Here is a 23,874-nt window from a genome sequence, read left to right as displayed (position 1 = left end):
AATTAGAAGACGTACTGCGTTGTAAAAATACGAGAGGAAGACGTAGCAGACAGATCGAAGAAGAAGAAAACATTAGTGGACGTGTAATGAGATAGAGAGAGGAAGATGTAAACATTAATGATCTGGATTTATAGATTCATCCATGATTTATGGCTGCGAGTTATAAGAAGGAGCTTATGGTTAAGCAGTGCTGCCTTTCAATGATGTGAAATGACAACCCAGCAAGGTAAATATTTGTAGCCCAAAGATGGATTTTCTTTTCAACACAGAGAGTAGATAGCCCGGTCCATCAACCTTGGCTACATCCACACTACAACACTTTTGTTTGGAAACTCTGCTCCAGACAAGCCTGGCGTCCACACTATTCCGGAGTTTGAGAGCAACTAAAAAAGGAGAATTTTAGAAATGCTGCTGGCCCCATTTTAGTATGAGAACAAGGACGTAGAAACTCACAACCGCTTGCTTTTTCCTGTCGGTCACAATGTGGTCATCGCTGATTCATCAGGCTCCGATCACATGACCCCCATACTGGTAGAAAACAACAGGCATTAGCCTCACTTTCCCGAATAATCAAGCACAAGCTTTCCTGATCCTGGAATTCAAGCAACTTACAACAGTTCTGCTACTAACAACTAAACACTTCCTGTGTACGCCATTACACACATGGTCAGTGTCCATTTGTTTAGTTTACTCCAGTTTGTTCCTAGGACGTTCCTCTCAGGTAAATTTATCACAGCCTGCTTTGTAAATGCTAGACTGAACAACAGGAGAGAGACATAATCCTCCTCCAAAGTGTGCCACAGACAGAGCTCCTAATGAGATGATGAATTCCTAGTAGAAGCTGTTGAGTTTGTACCATCCCAGGGCTCTTGTAAGTTAAACATGTCCTCCTATCATTGTTGAAGGGCTACGGATTTGAATGAATACTTATCCTGCTGATTTGTACTTAAGTGGCTTTGCCGCGTACGTGCGTACTGACTCAATGACAGCCAGAGGGAGTTTTACAACACAAAAACTTGTCTCTGTAGCTCTTGTTGCTGTTGTTATTGTTAGTCAATTTAATGTTCTTTGCCTCACGGTCTGACTAGTCGGCCAAATCGCTACATTACCAACCTGCTCCTTCACACGTTAAAAATTGGATCAGCAAGCCAAGCACATCCAATTAACAGTGTGACTGGTGTTGGGCATTGTGATGCAGCACATATAATGGCTCCTCGCAAAGCTGAAAATCTTTAAATGGCTGCCTGCATCTCTTCAGGTCAGGGCATGTTTTTTGATATGAAGTGAAAACAAGTGTGTCTCATCATTAGTCTTTTAATGAATAGGACTGAGGGACTTGCATCTGCAGCACACAGGCAGCTGGCTGTGGCTGTACTGCTCATTGGAAAAAATAAATGATAAGAAAGTCAGAAGTCATTTTTAAAGTTCGGTTCATGAGCTAGTCACAGCACTAGATGTTGGTACTGCAACCGTCATGTAATGCTAACGTGGTCAGAAGCGATGTTAGCATGCAAACAGAGAACAAACAAATAATATTTAAACCCATAAATGTCCATCCAGTATCTACCACCAACAATCTACCATGCTTAAGCTTTGTTCTGCAGTGGGGTTGGATCTGATCCGGATCCGATCAGCAGTGATGGACACGTGACACAAGGGTGAACAAGCACATTTTTCAAGACAAATAGGTAAAAGAGCACCTCAGTTTTTAGTGTGTTTGTGATATCAAAAGAAAAAGGACACATCAGGGACAATGTACCTTAAAAATAAAGGTGTATATATACTGATGCTTTTATGGTGTGAAGAGGTATAAGCCTCACACTGATGAAAGTGTTACAATATCTCTTGATCCTGGTGTCTGTTGTAACATCACCAGAGAAAGAAATGCTTTATTAAAAATTCTTCTAATCCAAAGCAAACATTTCCTACTGCTGCAATATCACATAACAAATATTGAACTGGGGAACACGAGTTGACTTTTTGTTATGAAGTTGCCACAGGAAATAGAATTTTGGCCACAGGGAGCTGAAGAGCTGGAGGCAACATGCCAAACGTCGCCAGCTTCTTAGCCAGGTAACCAGCTCTGTGTCCTGGTGTTGACAGAAATCTGCAGCATGAAATCTGATTTCTGTTGCTCTCAGAATAGTGGAAGGAGCAATTATTGACTGACATCTAAATCAAAATGACAAGAGTTAGTTTTGCTGCCTCCAGTATATTGCTTCCTGTAGTATTATATGCTGGAAAGACCCAGGTATTGCTGAATCAACCAGGGCTGAAACATCTAAGATTTCTCATTTACGTAGTGCTAACTGGCTTCCACAACTGTAATCTGAAGAGCTGAATTACCAACTGAGGTGATCAAACATTATACTGATGGTTCTAATGCTTTACAGTTAATGTATAAATCCCTCCTCTGACCAACGTTCACTGGATCCAGCAGAAGATGTAAGAAGAGAAGTGTTTCTCTTCATGAAAATAAATGAATCCTCTTCTCTCTCTCTTTCTCTCTCTCTCAGGGGAGATAACGCTGCCTCGTTGTCACCCTTGGAGCAGGGAATTGAATCCCAATTACAGAGAGGCTCCATCTTATGTTTTTTATATGAGTGGTGACCTCGTTAGTGAGCTACACCCTGTCCTCACTACCTGCAACATGCACGGTGGCTGAGACCTCACCGCTCACACCAACTGGCTTCATCTTCTCTTCATGTAACTCACTCGTTACTTACTTGAAATAAAAAGTCGGGCATTCACTATGAGGATTACTCAGTAGTAGATAGATGTGCCGGAATTTGTGTTAATCTACAGCTGAAAATAGTTCCCAACAAATCTATTCATGTTTTATCGATGAATCTATTGTATATTTTTGACCAATTTCAAATAGGTTGGTGTTGTTTATTGCACGATTAGTTTGGATAAATCATTTGATTTGTTCACAATATTAAATAATTAAATAATCTCTTAAAACGGGGGAGGGGGGGGGGTTAAATACTATTAAATACTGGAGTGTAATTGAGCAGGTGGCTACATTCACCTACTCTGCATACAAGCATCTGTCTGTTTTTATGTGGAATGCATATCTTGGGTTATACATTGCTTCGAGAAGTGCAGTGCTGGATTTGGTGCGATTTGGACACATGATATGTTCAATATTAATAACATTCTATTTGACAGGCGGCCACAGCTAGCAGTCAGTGGGGGCAGGGCCGTGTGCTTTCAGTCTGTGGACCAAACTGAACTTGTCTTCTTGTCTTCTACGTCCTCTGGTAAACTACAGCTCTGGTAGGCAACTGGCATAATATCTCTCCCACCAGATCCTTTTGATAATCCGACTATTTTTATTCCACCATAGTGGAATGACGCACATTGACAACATTCATAGAATCCGATTAGCAAAAGTCGTTAAAGTAAAACAACGTGCATTTGGTTGCTGCAATGGTTTATATGAGCTGAATTACTGAGCTTTTATTTTGAAATTTGTGAACTTGGGTCTGAAGATTGTGGGGATTGCTTAAAATACCTCTCAGACAGCCGACATGCAATGTATGTAAAACTAAATTAAATCATTAAAACTTACATGAACTGCAATAAAGCAGTTTTATGAAAACTATTGACTATAAAATCTACACCGCTGATAAACCAGACAGGATGAACACTCTGCACTATAGTTATAAAAAGCTTTGCACATAATGTCGTTAACACAAACAATACATAGTGACAGTATAATATACTGTTTGAAGAAGACTCACTACTCACAAAGAATAATTCTGAAGTAGCTCTGTAGCGTTAACCCAGGCCAAGTAAACAGCCCATTCTGAACGGCCAGGTTTAGAACAAGCACTGCTCTAGTTCATAAAACCACTTACTTAACCACTCAGCTAATGACGAAAATGTTCTTATTAATCTTCTGATTTACAGGGTATGAATACAGATATCAATATCAAGTTAGCCTTGGGTCTTTAGTTGGGAAATAGTAGTGAGTGGCCTAGGTTTTAGGGTTTTTATCCTCCTCATGTCTCCCGCACACAGACACACAACATGATTTAGTCTCTTCCTTGTCTTCTTTCTGTTTTTGTGACACACACATGAATAATCTCCGACACATCCACACACACAAAATCCTCCCAGTTATTTTCCTATCACCTCAATAAATGTATCAGCCTATTCGTGCTGACTCCCAAGAGTACACCCAAAAGCCCACGTCACTGTGTGTGTGTGAGTGTGTGTGTGTGTGTGAAGAGGGGGGGAAGATACAAATACAGAGACAATGACTACTGATACAAAATACTACAGAGTACTGAAAGTCAAACATTATTTGCGATGTAGATTACCCTCCTGCCAACTCCCTGCATTAATTTCTCACCCCAACTTGCATGAGGCAATTGCATGTGTGTGCATGTGTGAGTGGATTGTGTGTTCCCCTCAAATTAGATAAAACTTTGATGACCCCTGGATACATGCCTGTTGGTGCACTGTATATGCACGTCTGCGCCGTCTGTCCTCATGTGCCCGCAACAAACCAGGAAGCCTTTTGTGATATTTTTAGCTCATTACCCAAACGCAGTCTCCAGAAGTACGTAAAGGCCTCGTTTGCTGTGACAAACAGCAGAAAAGGTAAGAAAACATCCTACAACATCAGCAAAACAAGAAAGACTCACAAATGCTTGTCTTCCTCCTCTGTGAAGGACTGTCAGTGCATCTTTACAAAGATTTAATATGCCGCAGAAAATAGAACAACAATAATTTGCAAATTCAGGGGCTGGAGGGTTGATAGTTAAACAATTTGTAAGCTTCAAAATGTAGAAATATAGCTGATTTATGTAATAGATTATGACGGATTAAGGTCCCCACAATATAGGTTACACCTCTTCAGCATGTGTACACACACACACACACACACACACACACACACACACAAACTTTCAGACATGCACTGAACTCAGCATCATTTCCTCAAATTATCCAGAGGGGCTGTATGCGAGAACGCAAATGTCTGAGTCAGTTGCTTATTATCCAAGGAATTCACTACGACCAAGTGGTCAGGTCGTTGTTTTTAACACGGGTCAGGCGCTAAAGTGAAAAAAAGAAAGAATAAAACTGAATCATAATGAAAAAATAGGTGCCATGCATGTAGAAGAAGCACACACTGACGGCAACATGGAAAGAGGAGATTCAAGAGCTTTTGTCCTGCCTCCTGAACCCCCCCCCCTCTAAAAGCTTGAGAGAGTTCTATGTGGTCTTCAATGTGTCTGAAAGCAGAATCTGCTGCTACATTTTTCATAGGCAAAAGGTAAATGTCATTCAGACTTCATGTCTGAAAACAGCTTTTTTTTTTTTAACTCTTACCATGTTTCATATGACTATTCAACATAGTTATATTATATTTACCTCTAAAAATAAGAAAAAGAATAATGGGTCCCCTTTAACCATAGCCAACACTCGACTTACCCCAACATTACCACCTTTAACAATTTACTCGTATTTTGTTGTCATGAGTGAGATGACAAGTCCCCATGATGTGTTTACAAATTCAGGTCTCCACTATGAGTAATACCTTTACACCCACACACGTTTACCTCAAATTAAATCCTGCCTTAACTTTCCAAATCATTAAGGAGTGAGTTGGTGATAACTTGAGATATATATATATATATATATATTTCTAATAAAACGAAAACAACAAAAAGCTACTTAAAGAAATGATGCATGACTTGTTATTTATCATTGCGGCAGTGGATGACACTAGCGTCTCACTCTCTGTGATGATTAGTTTCCAGGAAGCAGCCCAGCAAACTGAAAATGGATTTCAGGAGAATTAAATTATACACCTGATGGGTGTATACTCGGCGTGTGCCAAGTCACTGCTCCGTCACCACAGGTTTTAAAACATTGTCATACATTACCATTTTGTGTTTAACAATGTAGCAGTTTAAAACAGTAAGCCAAACACAGATAACTGGGGCTGAGTTCCACTGAGTAACAATGATACGTCTGGTTTTTCTTAGAGAATTAAAAGGGAATTTTTAATTCCCATTTAACTTTTTTTTAATTATTGAGCATCTTAAGATAGTTTAGCTCAGTGTGTATGAGTCCCACTGTGCTGAAGCTGTCTTCTTAATTTCATATGGGGGGGAAAGCTCTACACACTTTTCCTCATAACTTCAGATGGTTTTTTTTAACTTCTATTAATAACAAAGTTACAACTAGTGTTACCTCTTATCTCTCTTGTACAGGTAAATATTACTCCTATTACTATCACAACTAATCATTGAGATCCTAATATAACCAAAGTGCATGGGGCTCAACAGGCTGGAACACTGGAGCAATGTGACAATATGACAATGAAGTCCAGAAGGGCCAGAATCATGATCAGTCAGACAAAAATGTCAATCATCTGAAAAGACTAAACTCTGGATGCACAGCAACAAGTAAACCAGGCAGCATCTCTGTGGCAGTTTAACTACTCTGAGGATTTGTCAGTCACATGTGCGACTGAATGACTGTATATATAGACTGACAATGTGACAGCTCCCAGTGGTGAAGCAAAACCAGCTTGATCTCTCCCTGGTGGTTGGCTGCAGTATAGGCCATGAACTACGCTTCCATGTACCAAACTAAAAAGTCAAAGCACAGGAAAAAATGCTTTTTTTCTCCAATCAAGCTTCATTTTGGTAATAAGTTTAGTTTTAGGTATTTATTGCTAAAACAAGGTGAAATGTCATGATTGACAGCTAAGACTGACTCATTGTTGGTCACACAGGTGCATCATGGGATCTCGATGTCACGGCTCCACAGCCCTATCACTAACCTGCAGACTCTGGCTCCAGATGACATCAGCAATGAAGTTAGTGAAGTTAGTCAGATTTAGTTACCACTACAGTTACAGCTATACGATATAGACTAAAGTTGAAATTAAATAAAAAGGTCCCATTAAATTGAAATGATGTAGCTTTAAAAAGAAGATATTACATATTCATACCTTGTATAAATTAAAATAAATGAATTCAGTCATACCTCCACTCAGATGAGTAGGCTTTTATTGCAAACAGGTTTTGCTAACACAGATCTCATGGTGGCTGATGGTCATTGTTGCTTGTATTGTTTTTTTTACTAAGTTGTCGCATTAACCATGTTTTGAGGCAGATTCTGGGTTCACTTTGGCTGCTGGTTCATTCAGAGCTTATTTGACCTGGTCTCCTCCTAGAAAGAATTGTAAGACACCATCCTTTCACCCCATCATTTAAAAATGTAGATAAAACCAGGAGTATTGAGAGTATTATCCATTTAACACTAACTCACCCTCATACACAACAGGTAATATGCAGTGTACTGAATCTATTAGAAACTCACACAAGGCTTTTTACGTAACGTGTTTGTCTTTATGAACTAAATGAGCAGCGACTGAACTGTTATCCAATAGATTACTGAACATCCTCCATGACTAAGCTGTATTTGTCAATATCACAAGTGATTACAGCCACCGTTAGAACAACACTTCACAGGTACACACTGCATAAATTGAGTGTTGGTGAGAATAAAGTGCAATCGACCGTGGAGCTATAAATCATCACCATCCTACCTGCTGCATGTGGGACCGGAACATTCTTACACAACACAATTTCAGTCCAGCTGTCAAAGCTTCACTGTAACACCTTCACCACCTCCTCAGTCTGACGCAGAATCAAAATGTCATAACGAGGGAGTATTTGCACTGAGTATTTTATGTACCGTATGTATAATTTCAGTCCTGGTCAATAAACTTGGTGGGTAACATCATTTGCACTTTAAAACTGCCGGTCACAACATTGTTAGGCTATTGACATTTTAATAAAAAAGTCAGTCAATAAATGACCTTCATCCTTTTTGTGTAGTTTCATGCTGCACACGACATGAGTCTGTGAACGGCAGGATACAGGTAAAGGAGTCGGTATCCACCATGAGAAGTTGGAGTTGTTCAGACTGTCGCCCTGGGGCTGTTCACGATAATGACACTGTAACGATAATCTCACTCTAAACTCAAGGGGTTACTTCATAAAGTCAACTTGTGGTTTGCCATTTGAAAGCTTCAGGATGTGAATCTGCAGCAGAAGGAAACGTTGGTGGGCCATGGGCTCAGTCACCATTGTATTAACTTACTGGGCTGTAGATAGTGACTTGCAGGCGTTTACTTAAACAATTTCTTTTCTGAAATTCCATTTTCTGGGCTCAAACAAAGACTTCTCAACATCATGGTTTGTAGGACTTAAAGCAATTTAAAATCAGGCCAGATTTGTGGGTGAAAATATGTGATTTATTCATCCACATATTGTTATGTTCACATTAAAAAAGAAGAATGGATATTCCAAATAACTCATCATTCCCACAGTTACCCATGTGTTTTTAAAGTGATACTGCACACTGAACTAGACACTAAGTTATATGACTGTTCTGTGATAAAATACATTGATTCTGGTTAATATCACATTTATTGCAAAAGTTATTAAAAAAAATCTACGTTCATCAAACCTTCTTGGACCTTGCAGCGGCCAATGCTTAATTAGAGTCAAGCATTTGGGATATCCCTACATCATGACAATTAAAATATTTGAAAGTTGGACAGGCCCCTGACACCAGCAACTGCTCCAAAATGGGAAAATGGAAAACTATGCTAATTTTCAAATCTATGCTCAAACCAAACCCTAAAAACCAGCACATCTTCTGCCGTTCAGAGACGTCCCCCAGCCTTTCCTGCCCCTCCATGTCCACAGCTGCTTTAGCCTTGGCTTGTCGTTTGAAGTATAGGGGTTCTCTACTCTGTTGTTTCCAGGTGGCCAACACTACGGCTGCCTGTGCCAGTGGTTCAAACAGCTCTGGACCACCGCGCTGTCTCCGTCATGGTTGCTTTAGCCCAGCTGTCTCATTCAAGCTGCTCAGTCAAGGCTGACAAAGCCTCTACTTCATACAAAATATCTGTCACAAAGGTGTGTGTAGCTACTGGAGTCGTTGCTCGTGGCTAAACAATCTAGATAACTGAGATGCAATCACAAACTTAAACTTCCTACACAGGTATTAGAAATATATGAAAAATCACACACTAATTCTAGGCATACAGCTTAATTTCATCATATTTAAAAATCCAAGAGTGTCACAAAATGCCCTTAATCGCCATGCCAACATGTACTCTCCATGAATTGATTAAATATGTGTTAAGTTCAACTCAAAGCTAAAACCCCCATTAATTCCTGACACATCCACTGGTCTTCCAGAAAAGAAACCACCAAACTAAAACTTCATTCAACACAAACTCATAGTAAGCAGCTCAACAGGTTTCATGGAAACCATCACAGCCCATACCTGATTCCATGAACTCTTGGTTGAAGCCGCTCCAGGCATCCTTGCTCTTCTCCAGGTTCTCCTCCATGACCTTGATGTCCGCGAAGGGACAGTTGCATTCTGGGAAGCGGGGAGAGCACCGGCACCAGCAGTCGTTGTTGCGGCAGAGCAACTCACCCTCTGAGTTGCAGGCCACATAGCTGAGGGCTGCCTCCACAAAACGCCCACGCAGGAACTCTGGAAGGACATCTTGCAAGCCTGTAAAAATACAAGAAGATAAATACGTGGTGAGGTCTGCTTCATTGTCAGAGATAAGTTTATTTTCCTTTTCAAGCTGGTTCAACGTTATATTTTTGTGAGGCTCAAAGGGGAAGTGTTGAGAATGTTGCACTGCAGAAAAAAATATTTCTCTATTAGAGTAAATAAAGGAAATTCTCAATGCAGTATTAGCACCTGACATGTAATTTGTTTCAGGATTATTCATTTTCATCACATCCTGGAGTGGAAAATTGTATTTCCTTGAAAGCAACAGTCTTTGTGGCCGTAGCAACCATGAGATCCTGTTGCTGGAGGAGAGATGTTTTCAAAGGCACCTTTTCTTGAACCTGCAACTGAATGTTCCTTCAATGGATGCACATTATAAACATGTGATATGATATTCACTATCATGTTGTCAGTCCATGACACCAAAGTGACTGCTCTAATTCACGCTCTACTATATACAGCTGTTGAAATGCCCATCTGTGTTGCAGTGTGCATACTGTCATCATTGCATATTGCAAAGCGATTCTGACACTAATAACATGTCTTATCACGTCTGAGGCTGATAGAAATGACATGTGTAAAGACAACGGCTCATCATCTGGCTCAGTCTATTTGTGTGTGTGTGTGTGTGTGTGTGTGTGTGTGTGTGTGTGTCTGCGTGTTGAGACCACGTTTCAAATGGTTCACTGTGTTGTATCTGATTGGTGGAGAAGCCTCAGCTGCAGTTGCCATGCTATTATCACAGGGACTAGACAATAGAAATACAAATATTTTTTCCTCATTATTCCAGTGGTCAACTATAGTCTGCAGTCACCACAAACAACCTGCTGCCCTAGAGGCCTCATTTATAACCACCTTCATCATTAACATTAAAACCAACAGCGTTTTTTGTGCACGTGGTACACACCTGTTCCACAACCTTCAATTGATAAAGATATAAGGCAACTTACAGCAAATTAGTTTCAGATACCTTCAAACTGCAGGGTTGAAGATCCGAGTCATTAACAGTTTTTAATAATTTCTTCTAACACTGCGTCTATCATGAAGTATGACTTAAGTTTCATTGAGTGGGTGTGTGTGTGTCTGTTTGCGTGTGTAAAATCCTTGCAGTGAATGTGACTGTGCCATCAGGAGCACAGAGCGCACTTGAGATCACTTACAAAAAACTAAACAAAACTTTATTTTCATTTCCAAATAATATCCCAGAGTGGAGGTTAGTTTCCCACTGATGTGTGAAGTAATCGGTCCGATGGTTCTAAATATATAAATCCTGTGCTGACACTTGTGTGTTATGTTGTGTGATGGATGTTCTAGCATTGAGGAGTGCATGGATAGAAGGATGAGGAGGAAACGAGTGTTCAGCGATCACAAAGATTTCCATTCCCATGATGATGACTCATCAAATGATATAGATTGAATATCTTATGAGGGTAACATGAGGCCTGATAAAATAAGAGGAAACTGGAGAGAAAATGGAAAATAGAAACTGGTTGGAGGAGTGGTTCACCTGTGGGAGAATAAAACACACTGCCCCACATCTTAATGGGCAGCAAGGAAACAGCCGACGGCCGTAACTCCTTGACTCCCTTGTTAAATTACAATGGTGAACAGGAAACCTCTGTTCCTGTGTTACCTTAAGTCTGGAGTAGAATAGTCTGTACGTGGCTGCATTTGGAAGAGTCTTGATAAAACTATCGCTATTTTTTTCTTTTTAAAACTTTGAAAACAGACTTCACCTGGCTCAGACCAACAATAGCACAAACTTTATTATCAAATCATAAAAAGGCAGCTAGCTTTCAGAGTGCAGCGTGCCATCCAAGCATACATGACCAACTTACAAGCCTGGAAAAACTGGAAAAATGCACTGAATTGAACCTTTAGACTGACCTTAACTTTTACAGGATATGTTTTGAGATGCCACAGTAAGCAAGGCAAAGATGTGCATCATTAAATCAAGGATGGTTTAAATCCATTTAGCTGCTTTAGTTTTAAGGTCCTTCAAGTGTCCATGTTGGCTCACTGTCACTTGTCTTAAGTGTATCTGAGTCACTTGAGAAAAGTGTCAGATGGCTATAAGTGTATTAAGAGCATCAGTGTGTGTGTGGGTGTGTAATCAGCCTTTGTATCACATGTCATCAGAATCAATCCAGAATCTCCCAATGTCTAGTAACATAACTGTGTGCCGTCCTTTAAGTATGAAGCATAATTCGTCAGTTATTCAAAGTTATTCACTGAATACACTTAAAAATCGATTTACATTCTTACAAAGTTACAAAATAAAATTTGAGACCCAACCTACTGGTTCCAAAGCCAATAATAAATGCTCCCGCTGTGGGAATTAAGCTCCGTCTCCGTGTCTTCACAGCAGGGGAAACATCACAGTTTAGATTTCACCACTTTCATGATTAGAATCATATTCAAAAAAACAGTGATATGCTAATTATGGTGCCAAAGTTTCATGACTGCACAGTGTATTACACTAAATTGAGAGCTGCTTTGTGATTTCAAAACAGCATCATCTGTGAGAAACCAGCAGGCAGCTTTTTTAAGACTTGAATATGTCTGTCTGTCCGTGATATAATCATCAATTTCCCCTTTCCACTTCCCAGTGTCTTTCTGGATCGTTTTCATCATCCGAGGCAACCCCACTGCCCTGTTATGAATATGCATGTCTCTTCTTTGGTGTTTACTCTTTCAATGGCTTGGAAAGAGATGTAATTGGTCATATTTTTCTTCTCCCTTGCTTTGGCAGGTACTGTGTGTGTGTGTTGTACGTTTTATTTGCGGAGAGCTAAAGACAGCTTAACATTCTCCCTATCAACAGTAAATGTCCCACTTTCTCTCACTCTTCCAGTGCCCTGTTTGTTTCTTCTTTCCTTCATTTAACTCAGGGTTTAAAAGGACGTGTCAGATTTTGACTGCAGCAGTAATAGCAGGAGTCCTGACGTTTCTGCAGAACCTTGGCATTAAGTGTCACACCATCCAGCTGTGTGTAATGGTGTGGTTTGTTATTCCTTAAAGCTATTCTCTACTTGCACAATGTAATGTGAAATATTTCTACACTGGCCTTCGGTTCACTTCCTGTCGACAACAGACTGTTAATCTATTTTTCCCTCTCACAGTCTAACATTTTTTTGATTTAAAGAGTTTGTTGTTAGTATTTTTTATTGTTCAGGACAGCGGAAATTAAGTTGGATGCGAGAGTAACTGTCTTGTGTTATGTGGCAGTGCGGAAAGAAGATTGTAGTCCATGTATTGAGTGACTTAGTATTGTCTCAGGTCTGATGTTCCATTTACCTAGGAGGTGGGGAAGTATCTTTATAAATGTATTTAATACTCAATGGTTATGTTAAATCAGTTCTAATACTGTTGGAAGATTGTCTTTAATGACAAATTAGTTTTTATTTATGTATCTCTGTTTTTATATGTTGAACTTTTTTCCCCTCCTGCGTCAGCTTGCTTCGTAATTCTGTTAAGAAGTGACCTCTTGTGGCCGGAGTAAGTATGACGCAGAACAATGACAGAAGGCCCCTGATTATTTTATGTCTCAGACCAATTGTCATCATTGACCATGATCGTTATTACTGTAACCACGACTATGAGGTCCTTTAAAGGAATCATTTAAACCAAAATGATGTTCTCTCCCTCGACCCGAAACCAAACACTCTTTGTTCACAATCTGAAAAAATCCACAATTGTTCTACAAGCATAACAATAACTTTATTTTTAATCATAACCGTGATGATGATGGTGTAGCTACTGCAGCAGTACATTAGTACTCCTGAGACTCGCTCGTCGTATTCCTCAGGCAGCTCTCATCTGCTGTTCCAAAATGAATAAAAAAACTCAAACCTCAGTATGTCACATGTGTCTAAGGTGACTAATAACCCCTATTTGGCATTTTATATAATTTGATGCCACACAAGCCCCAGCGATGCAATTAAGTCAGTATGCATGCTGCCGAGGTGGGAATCATGTGGCAGGCGCTTTTTTGGTTGAAAGAGGCCTTCAACGTGACTCTTCCTAAACTGCCGGGATACACACACACACACACTCTCTGAGAGGAGGATTAGCTGAAAAGGAGTCCCATACTTGAACATTTGAATGGAAGTTAAAATTAAATGTCGTTTCACCAGCAAAGCAAACGAGTGTTCACATCGTTGGTTGAAAGTTTTCTCCTGCATTCAACTTTACAACTTTACCTGAAGGGCCTTGTTTTCCCCTCCACCAGTATTTAAATGTATTCAACGTCCCCCATCCATCCTATAATGGCTTATATTATGTGATTTGTGTGTACTTTGTGTGAATTGAACTACTATTTTCACAATAAAATAACTACTGCTGTGGAGTAAGGATGGCAGTGTGGATTCACCCCTTCCTGTCTATAAAATGTGTCTTCAGCATATTTATATATGTTGAGTCATCTTTTTTCACTCTGTTAACTTGTTGCAAACACTCACAGGAAAATTGGTATAATTAATAGAAGGAAGGGTGGATGGAGGACAACTGAAAGGTATGAGGTTCAAATATTTTACATGATCACAACTCCTTGCTTTACTTTTGTCTATCTACTCTAAATTTAAATAACTAATTTGCAAGCTGTACCCAATTTTTGGTTGATAAATGAGCCGAGGGGCTGTGGTCAGAGCGACAGAGCGTAGAGAATGGTTTAAAAAGTTTTAGACCGCAGAGACTACAACTTATCAGGTAGAATGACCCTAAACAATAACCTGACAGAATACCATGAATATGGATGATTTTAAGTATCAATGACGCAATAAGCAGCAGTTTTACAAACACTTACAAAGTAACCGTGTTTAACTTTATCAAAATTATAATAGTTTCATTTTTTAGTGGCTAGTGTTGACATGGCAAGATTTACAATAAACTGAAGCAGGTTCTGAGGGAAAAGAGAGAATGGTGACTGAGATATTGCAAGCACTTAAAGATGCTAGACTGTTTGTTACTTTTTCTTTATACATGCATAATCCCCATACCATCGTATGGTTCACTGATCAACCAGGGGACGCAGTACACATCCAGGATATGTAGCACTTGAAACATGAAACATAACAGTCACTAGAGAGACATTATGTTTTTGTCTGAGGCTATTTTTGTCTGTTCAGTGAACAAAAGCTTTGTTCCATTTGTTTCCATAGATACAAAATTTCTCAGCCAAGTGGAAAAACCTTTTTACAACATCCCTTGTATTTTTGAAGGTCTTCTGCACAATTTACAGTAAGTAGCCAACTAGTAGTCGATGTTAGCAGGTATTAGCGGCCATCAGCGGGTGTTAGGGACATAAATTCAGTTGTTATCCAATGTTTTGGCCTACGATTCAGTCCGAACTTGAGAAAACGCTGAGGCTAAAAGGTAAATCTGACTGGCTACTGGCTTGTATGGCAGTGCTATCAAAGCCATGTGGCCCACTCAGTAGATCAGACATCATTATCCTTTTTTAACTAAACACTGTCCCATTTTAGAACAGGACAAGATGGAGAATATCCCAATGTGTTCTACCGCACTTATAAATGCCTATCACCAGTTGGTGTTAGTGACCAACAGCGGATGTTAGGGACATGTCTTCAGTTGTGCTCCTTGTGTACAAACTGATCATTGCCTTACTGATCCCGATATTTTGTCCAACATAATGTCAACGTCTTTGCCGCCATGTTGCCACCTTTTTAAAATTTATATATTTATCTAATAGTGAAATATAAATAACATGTTTTATAGTTGAATACTGCTCTGAGGTCATTGATTTAATAATCAATCATATATCAATTATCAATCCACCTTGATGTGAACTGTAAATTGAATTAGAGATAAACAGTTTTAAACTTTGGTCTGCCTTCTGATAATAAAAAAATGAGAGATTAGGGATTAAAGGCTCCAGCAGACTTGACTTGATTATATTTACTTTTTTTTTATTTCGTTGGCAACAGTTATTAAAAGATAATCTTTCTTGTTTTTTTTGTCTTTACTTTTGTCTCTTCTAAACGTCTATTTTCAAATCCCTACAATGAAATCCACGAAAAAAGACAGTGGGTATCTCCCTTTGAGGGGGGCTTTTCGGGTCATTACCCATAAAGCTTTGCTTCCATTCCGCCACAGATTTATATCACTCCAAAAGACCAGAAATAGCCGACCCATGGTTCCGTTTCTGTCTATCTCTCCGTCTCCAGCAGGGACCACACTTTCCATTTTGGGCAATTTGAAGCTCTTAAGCTTCCCCCATGATCCCCACCCCTCTGTTATTAGTGTGTGTCTGAGTGTATGTGCATGTGTGTGTGTGTTCTCTCTAAGCCTTTGCTTCCGAAAGGCACTTGGTCCGCTGGAATGTACTCTTGGCTGTACAGCAGATGGTGGTGCTGGTACTTTTGGACCGTGCTCCAGCTCACAGCGTGTTAGGCTTTGGCAGTGACCGAGCTTCATAAACATTACGTTTCCTACAGGCTGTTACAGATGCTACTGTATCACACTCTCTGTGACTCCCTTTATTCCTATCTTCATGCCTGCATTTCTTTTTCCGTCTCACTCTTGCCCGACATTTCAGTCACGTCAAGATGGACTATCCGTTGCAAAGAATGAAATGCAGATTGTACTTTACTGGTTGTTTTTATAATCAGCTGTGTTCTCAGCTAGTGGATTCAAAATGCGGGGCATTGAGGCTGGGAATAGATAAGGCCTGATTGGTGTTGAGTGGTTAAGAGCCTGTTGGTCTTCCAGTTACAAGGATAAATTGCGTCTATCATGGCAAATACAAAAGGAGGATGTTTCACCTGGCACTCTCCCTCCACCTTTATGTAGGTGTCGCTATCTTCAAACAACTCTTACATTGAGACTGCCACTCGGGGCTGTGATATCAGAGGAGGGACAAATAAGAAGTTTTGCAAAGAAAACGTATGCCCCGTTTTACAGTGACAGGTGGCGTGTTGAGACTTTGTTTTAGTGACTGCCCAGGCTAAGGCCTCAGCAGAGGGAGGCACTTGATAGATCTCTCACCTTGCAGGAACTCACAAGTGTTGCACAGCATCTGTCCCTTGGCCCTGCTCCTGCTATTGATGGAATTCCAGCAGAGTTCTAAAGGCATGTTTGGGGCGCTTTGGGGAATGATCTCTAAGAGGTTTTCCTGGAGTTCCTCCGCGAAGGCCAATACACTGAGAAACTACTTTGACATTGGGCCAAGCCTATATTGTGTTTTCAGAGAAAACCATTATAGACTCATATCTCCGTTGCTGGGTTCAAAAAGAGACTTTGATTGAAAAGGATGATCTTTGCTTGTAGTGCAACGGAAAATAGCTGTAACTGAGCATTCCACACGGTTTGTAATTGTTTAATTCGTTGACTTTTTAATGATAAGCTACTGTATCGAGACACAATGTTTCCATCAGAAGAGCTAGGTCCTGAATTAGGTTTCAGGGAGATCTTTTCAGGTGGTGTGCACTTTTTAAAGGTAAAGGGACCTTTGGAATGGGGCTTACAGCTATGATTGCTTAAATTTACTAGCTTTGCTAATCTGCAAGTCTAAAGGATCTATCACTTATGAACCAATGAAACAAATGATGTGAAAGGCAATAGGTGCATAAGTGACAATGTGCAAAAACAACGTTTAGGTTTGGGAATGTTTTTGATATTAGTTATTTGGAAAGTCATTTCTCAGGGCAGATTCTACAGGTTTTCTTGGGAACCTTGACTGGAGATGCAATGCTTTGAGAATTGTATTGAGTTCAAGTAGACATGTCCAGTTATAATAAAATGACAGTTGACGATAAAGAAATCTTTGTTTGCAGTTTTGGTCAAGGGCAGACAGAAGTCAGCTTGATGATTGAGAAGACGCTGACACAAAGTACGTACCCCAATCTACAGAAAAGGTCAGTGTTGGCTTATTCTCAGGGTCATTGCAACAAACGGGTGCACAGTACAGCAGATACTGATCCAGCAATGCAGGGTGATAGAGTCTTATTTCTTCAAGGTTTTAATGTTGACAATTAGCCTGGCTATATTATCAACCCAAGGCCAGCAGCATACAGGCAGTAAAGTTCTCTGGAAAACATAATACCACAGTCAAACCAGCCTAAGTGCAGTGAAAAATTAAGAGTGACAGCAGCAGTGTATGGATGGGGATCCAGTAGACCTTAGTCATTGTCCACTTACATGGTGCTGGTGCCTAATGGAGAACAGGCTCAATGCATTTCCGCCAAAAGAAAAAAAAAAAGAAGTGCTAGTAGCTGGCAAGGGATGCTACACCTCCACAAATGTTCTGGTCCAAAAGTTGGAACAACTGATGATAGTGATTAAAAATCGAAAAACGTGTGCTGAAGCAGCAGAAACAAAAAGCTTCCTGAAAATTAAAATGTAAGATTACTGAATTTGAAAACCAACTAATGCAAAGGAATGAATGCAGTTGCTCTCCTGTTGCTGCGGGTAAACAAAATGCAAGTCGGGTCATGAAAGAACCTGGTTCTGGAAGGTTTGAGAACCAAACATGGACCTTTCCAATGCACCAGTCTGCTGTTGCCAACCAGTTCTGAATTGGCTGTGCACCAGGGTAAAAGCTATTTGGTGCAGAACTCTCCAAGTCCTGTTACTTATGTACATACTCACATTGTGGTGAGAGTGAAGGTTCTCATAGTTGGAGTATTTAGGCTAATGGCTGTTCAAGGCTGCCCAAGACAACTGATGCACTGGTTTCAATATTATGTATCTCTGTCGCTCCCCACACAGTTCTCCATGATGTTTTTGTCAGGGTGGTTTTTCCTGGACTCTGGATGTGTTGTCGATGTGCTCCCGCTCAAGAACACCGCCCACACACACACAACGCGCATAAACACGTTCATATACTCAAAGGAGCCACACAACTATAAACGAAGAGGTTTCATTTTGAAGGCAAAGAGTTTTGCCATACACTCAATAAAGAATATTATAATAATTTCACAATTCCACTTCAAGGCACCGCTCTGACTCAAGGCTAAAGCCACACTGTTTTTTGTCAACCGCTAATGATGAGAGATGGAAGCCTCTTTTGGCACGAAAGACAATGGTCTTGATTTAACAGAGGCATATATGCACACACCCACACATACACATACGTAAACACATGCACAGGCAAAGCTTAAAGATACACGGGGGCATGCAAATAGAGACAGATCAGAAAGAGTAAGAACGGCTGAGTGTTGAACCATTTGGGGAAAAGAAAGTACAATGTAACACTTCTGTCCTACAACTCTAATACTGTTTCTTTTCAGTTAGCAGCAGTGCAGAGGCTCGATACAAAGGCTGTGCAGGTAGAATTACAATGCAGAGGTCTGTACAAATCAATGATAGGAATGTAGGAATTAGAGAGATTGATCCCTATGATTATAATGAAAATAAACAACAACTTGCATGACCTAATTTGTGTTGATTGGGCTCCCAGGAAAAGCTCTGAAATTCCAGGTAAATGGAAACCCATCAAGCTAATTGGATGGAATTAGAAGAGTTTACCCTTGGACATCGCTGTGGTTGCACTTTCTCCATTTCCATTAAAAAAAGATCAGAGAATAAACACGTCATATATTACACCATTAGTAAATAAAAAGGAACCAATATTAACCCTGCAGATCAGGGCATTTTCCCTCTTTAAACCTCTACATGATAATCAGTAATGTTTTGAAAGAGGCAAACAAAAGTATATGGGGTTCATATTGCAGAGAATTTGTTCTTTTAGCAAAGACGCATTCACCTACAACTTAATGGACTCACAAACAAAACCTCTCTGGACCTGACAAAAGAAATGACTGAACTAATTTCTTTGAAGTTTAAAAAAAAATAATTTTCTTAATTACAGACAGATTCCTCATTTTCTGTTTCGTTGATTTCAAGGCCAAAACACTTGATGACGCACTTGATGAAGCTAAGGCGCAGAACTGAAGTTATGTCACTAACATCTGATAATCTAACTTGTACCCTCAAATGTACAAGGGATATTTACCATCTAGTCCTAAATTCTAAGATCTATCTTTCACACACACTTGTTATTCACATTGAGAGATGTCAGTAATTGTGCCTTTTTTTTTGCCCGTCTCACCTGACTTGACTGAAGGTTTTGAAATTTGGTCAAGTTAGGTATTTTTTATCTGAAATCTGATCAGAACACATATTGTATTTCTGTCTAAAATCAGTTTGGGCTGTTAACTCACAGTCCTCATGAAGCTCATGAGCTGAGTTTTGATAATTTACCTCTTGGTAATCTCTAAGTAATTCGTTTTTCTGAACTTTAAAGCAACATTAATCACATTTGTTTTTGCAGGAACCGGCAATTGGGCCAGTTGGACAAGTTGAAAACACATTCATGTTAAGTAGGTACAGCAAATGTATTAGCAAATAGTTAAATGCTCCACCAGTTTCACCACCAAATTGCTCACATTAGGAATCATGAAAATAGAAGGAACTTCTGAGGACAGATTTTGCCTTGAGTTGCCTAATTTTAGAGTTGCCAGTTATGCTGCTAAAGAAAACTGCACCGCATGAAAAGGTTTTTATTGAGAATTGACAGAATCTGGTCAATCCAAGGTTGGAGCACCCCAACAAGCAACACAGAGGAAATAAAAGAGAATCAGGGCTTAAAAAAGTGAAAATGCTCTTGTATGCGACCCAACGTCTGTATGTCTTAGGTCGGGCAAAAAGCGTGAACTGGGTTTATTGGAGTTACACTCCGCTGCTAAAAATAAGGTTGATGAGAGATCAGAATCAAACAATACAATTTCTGTTCATAAGAAAACTGAACCAGGAGCTGAAAGACAATACACTAAAGAGGTGGTTGTGTTTAAGAAACATTAAATACATTTGTTCCTGATTCCGTGTTTTTGAAAGTACAGTATTTATACATGGAACAACAATACATTCATACATAATACACTTGTGCAACCAAGCTATTTATTTTCTCTCATGGATGCCAAACTGCAGCCAGATGCTGATAATACTCATCACCCCAGAAGCACAGGGCACACACACTGCATCCTAACAACACTATTGTCTTCGGCCTAACAATAGAAAAGCAAATTATACTTCAGATTTGGAGAACTCTGAAGTGCCCACTGGTAAGTTGTGTCTCAATAGTGTCTCTGCATTAGGCACAGTCTCAAGGACAAACCTCTGTTGGCAAGAAAGTTTGATCACCCTTTGTCTCCTGTTTAGAAGACGCTACAGGTCAGAGCTGGTGACTATTCCTCATATCAAGACAGAGCCAGGTAGCCACAGAGAATAATGGTAATTTGATATTCTTGTCCTTTATTTATGCTCTTTAAATCGTTTTATTGTTCATCAGACTGTCTGCCACCTTGCTGAAAGAGCAGAATCCAAAGAAAAAGACAAAACCCTATGATTGATTGACTGGAGAATTCTGATGTTGACAAACTTTGTAATGAGAGATTCCCCACATTTTTTAAATTATTTATTGCTGAATTTTTTATATATATATATACCTGGTGTGTGTATGTGTGTCTGTGTTCAGAGTGTAATTAAACAAGCTTTATACTCCTCTAATACCCCCACATTTTTACCCGAGAAAGCCCATCTCCCGCCTTGTCTGAAATCTCCCATTGTAGTTTATCTCTTTAAGCCAGTAACCTCACGAAACAGAGTCATTCTGGCTGTGACCACAGTGTGATTACAGTATGTGTGTATAAATGGGTAAATAATGGATAGCTCAACAAGTGTATCCTCTTGTAATGAAGAGTAGAAGAAATGTTTTCCTCTACAAATCGACTCAAGTGTGAGTAAAAGAATGTTGCATTTAAATGACTCCACCTAATGGAATTTGAGTAACTTTATTATGACGCGTGTATGCAGAGTAGGTTGCCCCTGCAGGACTACATCAGCTACTATTGACTTAAAACTCGTCACAGATCATTACTGAAGCCTGAAGAGGATCTCCACAGAATCGGGTCCAGACTTTCTCCTGATATTTTGTTTCACACTTGCACAACGCATCGGGGTTGCCCGCTCAAACACATTCTGCATGTCTGAAAGCAGCTTGAGATACTTTAGCCTTCACACAGACAAAACATGGTTACCTCTTCTTCCAAGGAGAAACACTGTCATCTTGAAAATGTTTCCCCTTCAGCGATTTAAGTCTCCTTAAGTGGCTCATTTAACCAGTTTAATTTCCGACTGCATACAAAATAAGAATTAGCCTCAAAACGAGGTCACCCCACTCTGCCTCCACCCAAGTTAGACATTAGCATGGAGATAATTTTCTTATTTTGTAAAAGTGGCTTGTTTGTGACCAAGTAACAATAGACAAGAGTAATTCTGTAGATTCTTGTTCATAGTTCGTCCCTTTCTCTCTTATTCTACCGATATACTGCAAGTAGTATCAAGCAACAAGGCTTGTCCAAGTTTTACCATTTGAGCTTTACTTGTGCACTGAGTGTTCCAGGTGTGGTAGGAGGGGTTTGGTTGGGGTCACTGTGGCGAGACACGGTCCATCTACAGCCTGGTAAGATAAAAGATTCCCCAGGAGAGTGAGGGCCAGTCAGGCAGAACAGACATATAAACTACTGCAGCGTAAAATAAAGGGTCATCCTACCCAGCTTCTACACCCAGGAGGTGAGCGGCTTGTGTGTGTGGCTGTGTGGTGGATGGAGATGGTGGTAGTGTGTGTGTGTGGGAGTGAAAAACCTTCTCAGTGGACTTTTTCTTCGAGGCTGTGACTTTTCTTCGAGGCTGTGTGTTTGTGAGTGTGGGTCTGCATTCATTTAAGATGAATATACGTGTGTGTGTGTGTGTGTGTGTGTGTGTGTGTGTGTGTGTGTGTGTGTGTGTGTGTGTGTGTGTGTGTGTGTGTGTGTGTGTGTGTGTGTGTGTGTGTGTGTGTGTGTGTGTTTTTGTTTGTGTTATCCAGCCTTACCCTTTAGGTGGATCTTGTTTTCTGGGCTGTGTACCAACACAGAGCTAACTGAATCCAAGCTGTCGTAGTTACTGCAGCCGAGAGGGCCCGTCCTTGTCTCAGTTACCTGGGAAACAGAGGAAGGACATACTTATTCACTATATTCAGGTATACAGTGTATACACTTTTTTTTTACAATGCCATATTAGTAGAGAATGCCCACTGATGTCCTCGGACTGCATTCCTTCACCCACAGCTGCCTGAAATGGGCCCGCTGTCTCATGGACGATGGTGAAAAGAAGCGAGAGAGACGAGAAAAAGTGCAGGTGTCTCTGAAAGATGCAATAATCTGTGACGCAGCCAAAGTACGGACAAAAGGGGGAAAATTGCATTGAGTCGAAAGCCTTTTAGCAGTTCTGTGCTGTAGTAGAGACGACGAGCGCTTTTAAATGTGCATGAGAAATAATCTTGAGTGGTGGATGCATCAGTTGTTTAGCAGGACAAAGACATCGCTTTTCCCTGAAGAATGCTACATGGATTTTCTACTGCATGATGAATTATTTCGTCTGATCACAAATAGAGAAGACAGCAAATGTAACGCCATATTTCATTTGGTTTGTATTGACCATAGAGGGAAATAACCTGGGAACACAACTTATGTATAGTCACCTTTTACAATGATATAGTGTAATTTAATTTAAGTCCAGCATTTATTCTCCTTTAGCTCCAAATCCTGAGGGGAATATATCTGGAATGTTTCACTGCTAAAAGTGTCACTTTGTTCACCGGCTAATCTCACTCACTGCTGTTTCCTCCTAGTAAGTGTACAGTAGGTTTTAAGAGCTTCTTCTCTGACATCCAAAATCACCATTATGAAAGTGACACTGGGAAAAAGCTGTAAGATCGTGGGCTTCACAGTTAAAACGTGCTCTGAAAATGTTCTGTAAAGTTCTGTAGAGCTGAGGGAGGCTGCAGTTACAGGGGATTATATTCTGTCAATGTTCCCATAAAAAGATTACAATCACTTTGACAGCATCGGTTAAGTCTTAATGATAATCATCCATGTTGTACAGCTGTCTGTTGCTTATGGCCAAATCCATTAAAACCAAATCAGATGGTTAAGGCTTCGAGGTTCAACATCATGGTTTGATAACCAGATTGTAAAATTTATGGAATAATGTTGAAATCCAATTTTTTTGCTAAATCCCCCCTCACATCCTCCCCACACAAATTTGTCACAAGGTCACCAAGCCACATCTAATCAACCACGAGAGGGCATTTTCATCCCAACATCAATTGAAGTCATTTTTAGACACCGATAGAACCTGCTGATGCCATCACTCCGTTTGGAAGGATTAGCCTCGTAACCACTTTTCAAAATCTGCACACAAACAAATCTGCTGTCAGCCTCTGTAGCTCACACTAGTCAG

The 23,874-nt window shown here is 40.1% G+C and overlaps 1 protein-coding gene across 1 annotated transcript in view; it reads right to left on the bottom strand.

Moving 5' to 3' along the window:
- The window catches only part of brinp2 (bone morphogenetic protein/retinoic acid inducible neural-specific 2), a 128,970-nt gene that overhangs the window by 47,396 nt on the left and 57,700 nt on the right, over positions 1 to 23,874 (bottom strand). The window contains exons 4-5 of the mRNA XM_061083590.1: positions 22,466 to 22,571; positions 9,331 to 9,567 (exon numbers count right to left, since the gene is read on the bottom strand). Of these exons, the coding sequence (XP_060939573.1) occupies positions 9,331 to 9,567; positions 22,466 to 22,571 (343 nt within the window). The remainder of the gene's footprint in view (positions 1 to 9,330; positions 9,568 to 22,465; positions 22,572 to 23,874) is intronic.

Source organism: Limanda limanda, chromosome 13 (assembly GCF_963576545.1).
Source record: "Limanda limanda chromosome 13, fLimLim1.1, whole genome shotgun sequence".
In the NCBI taxonomy this organism is placed as follows: Eukaryota; Metazoa; Chordata; class Actinopteri; order Pleuronectiformes; family Pleuronectidae; genus Limanda; species Limanda limanda.
Note: the sequence above shows the minus strand (reverse complement) of the source record. Positions and strands in the feature narration are given on the sequence as shown.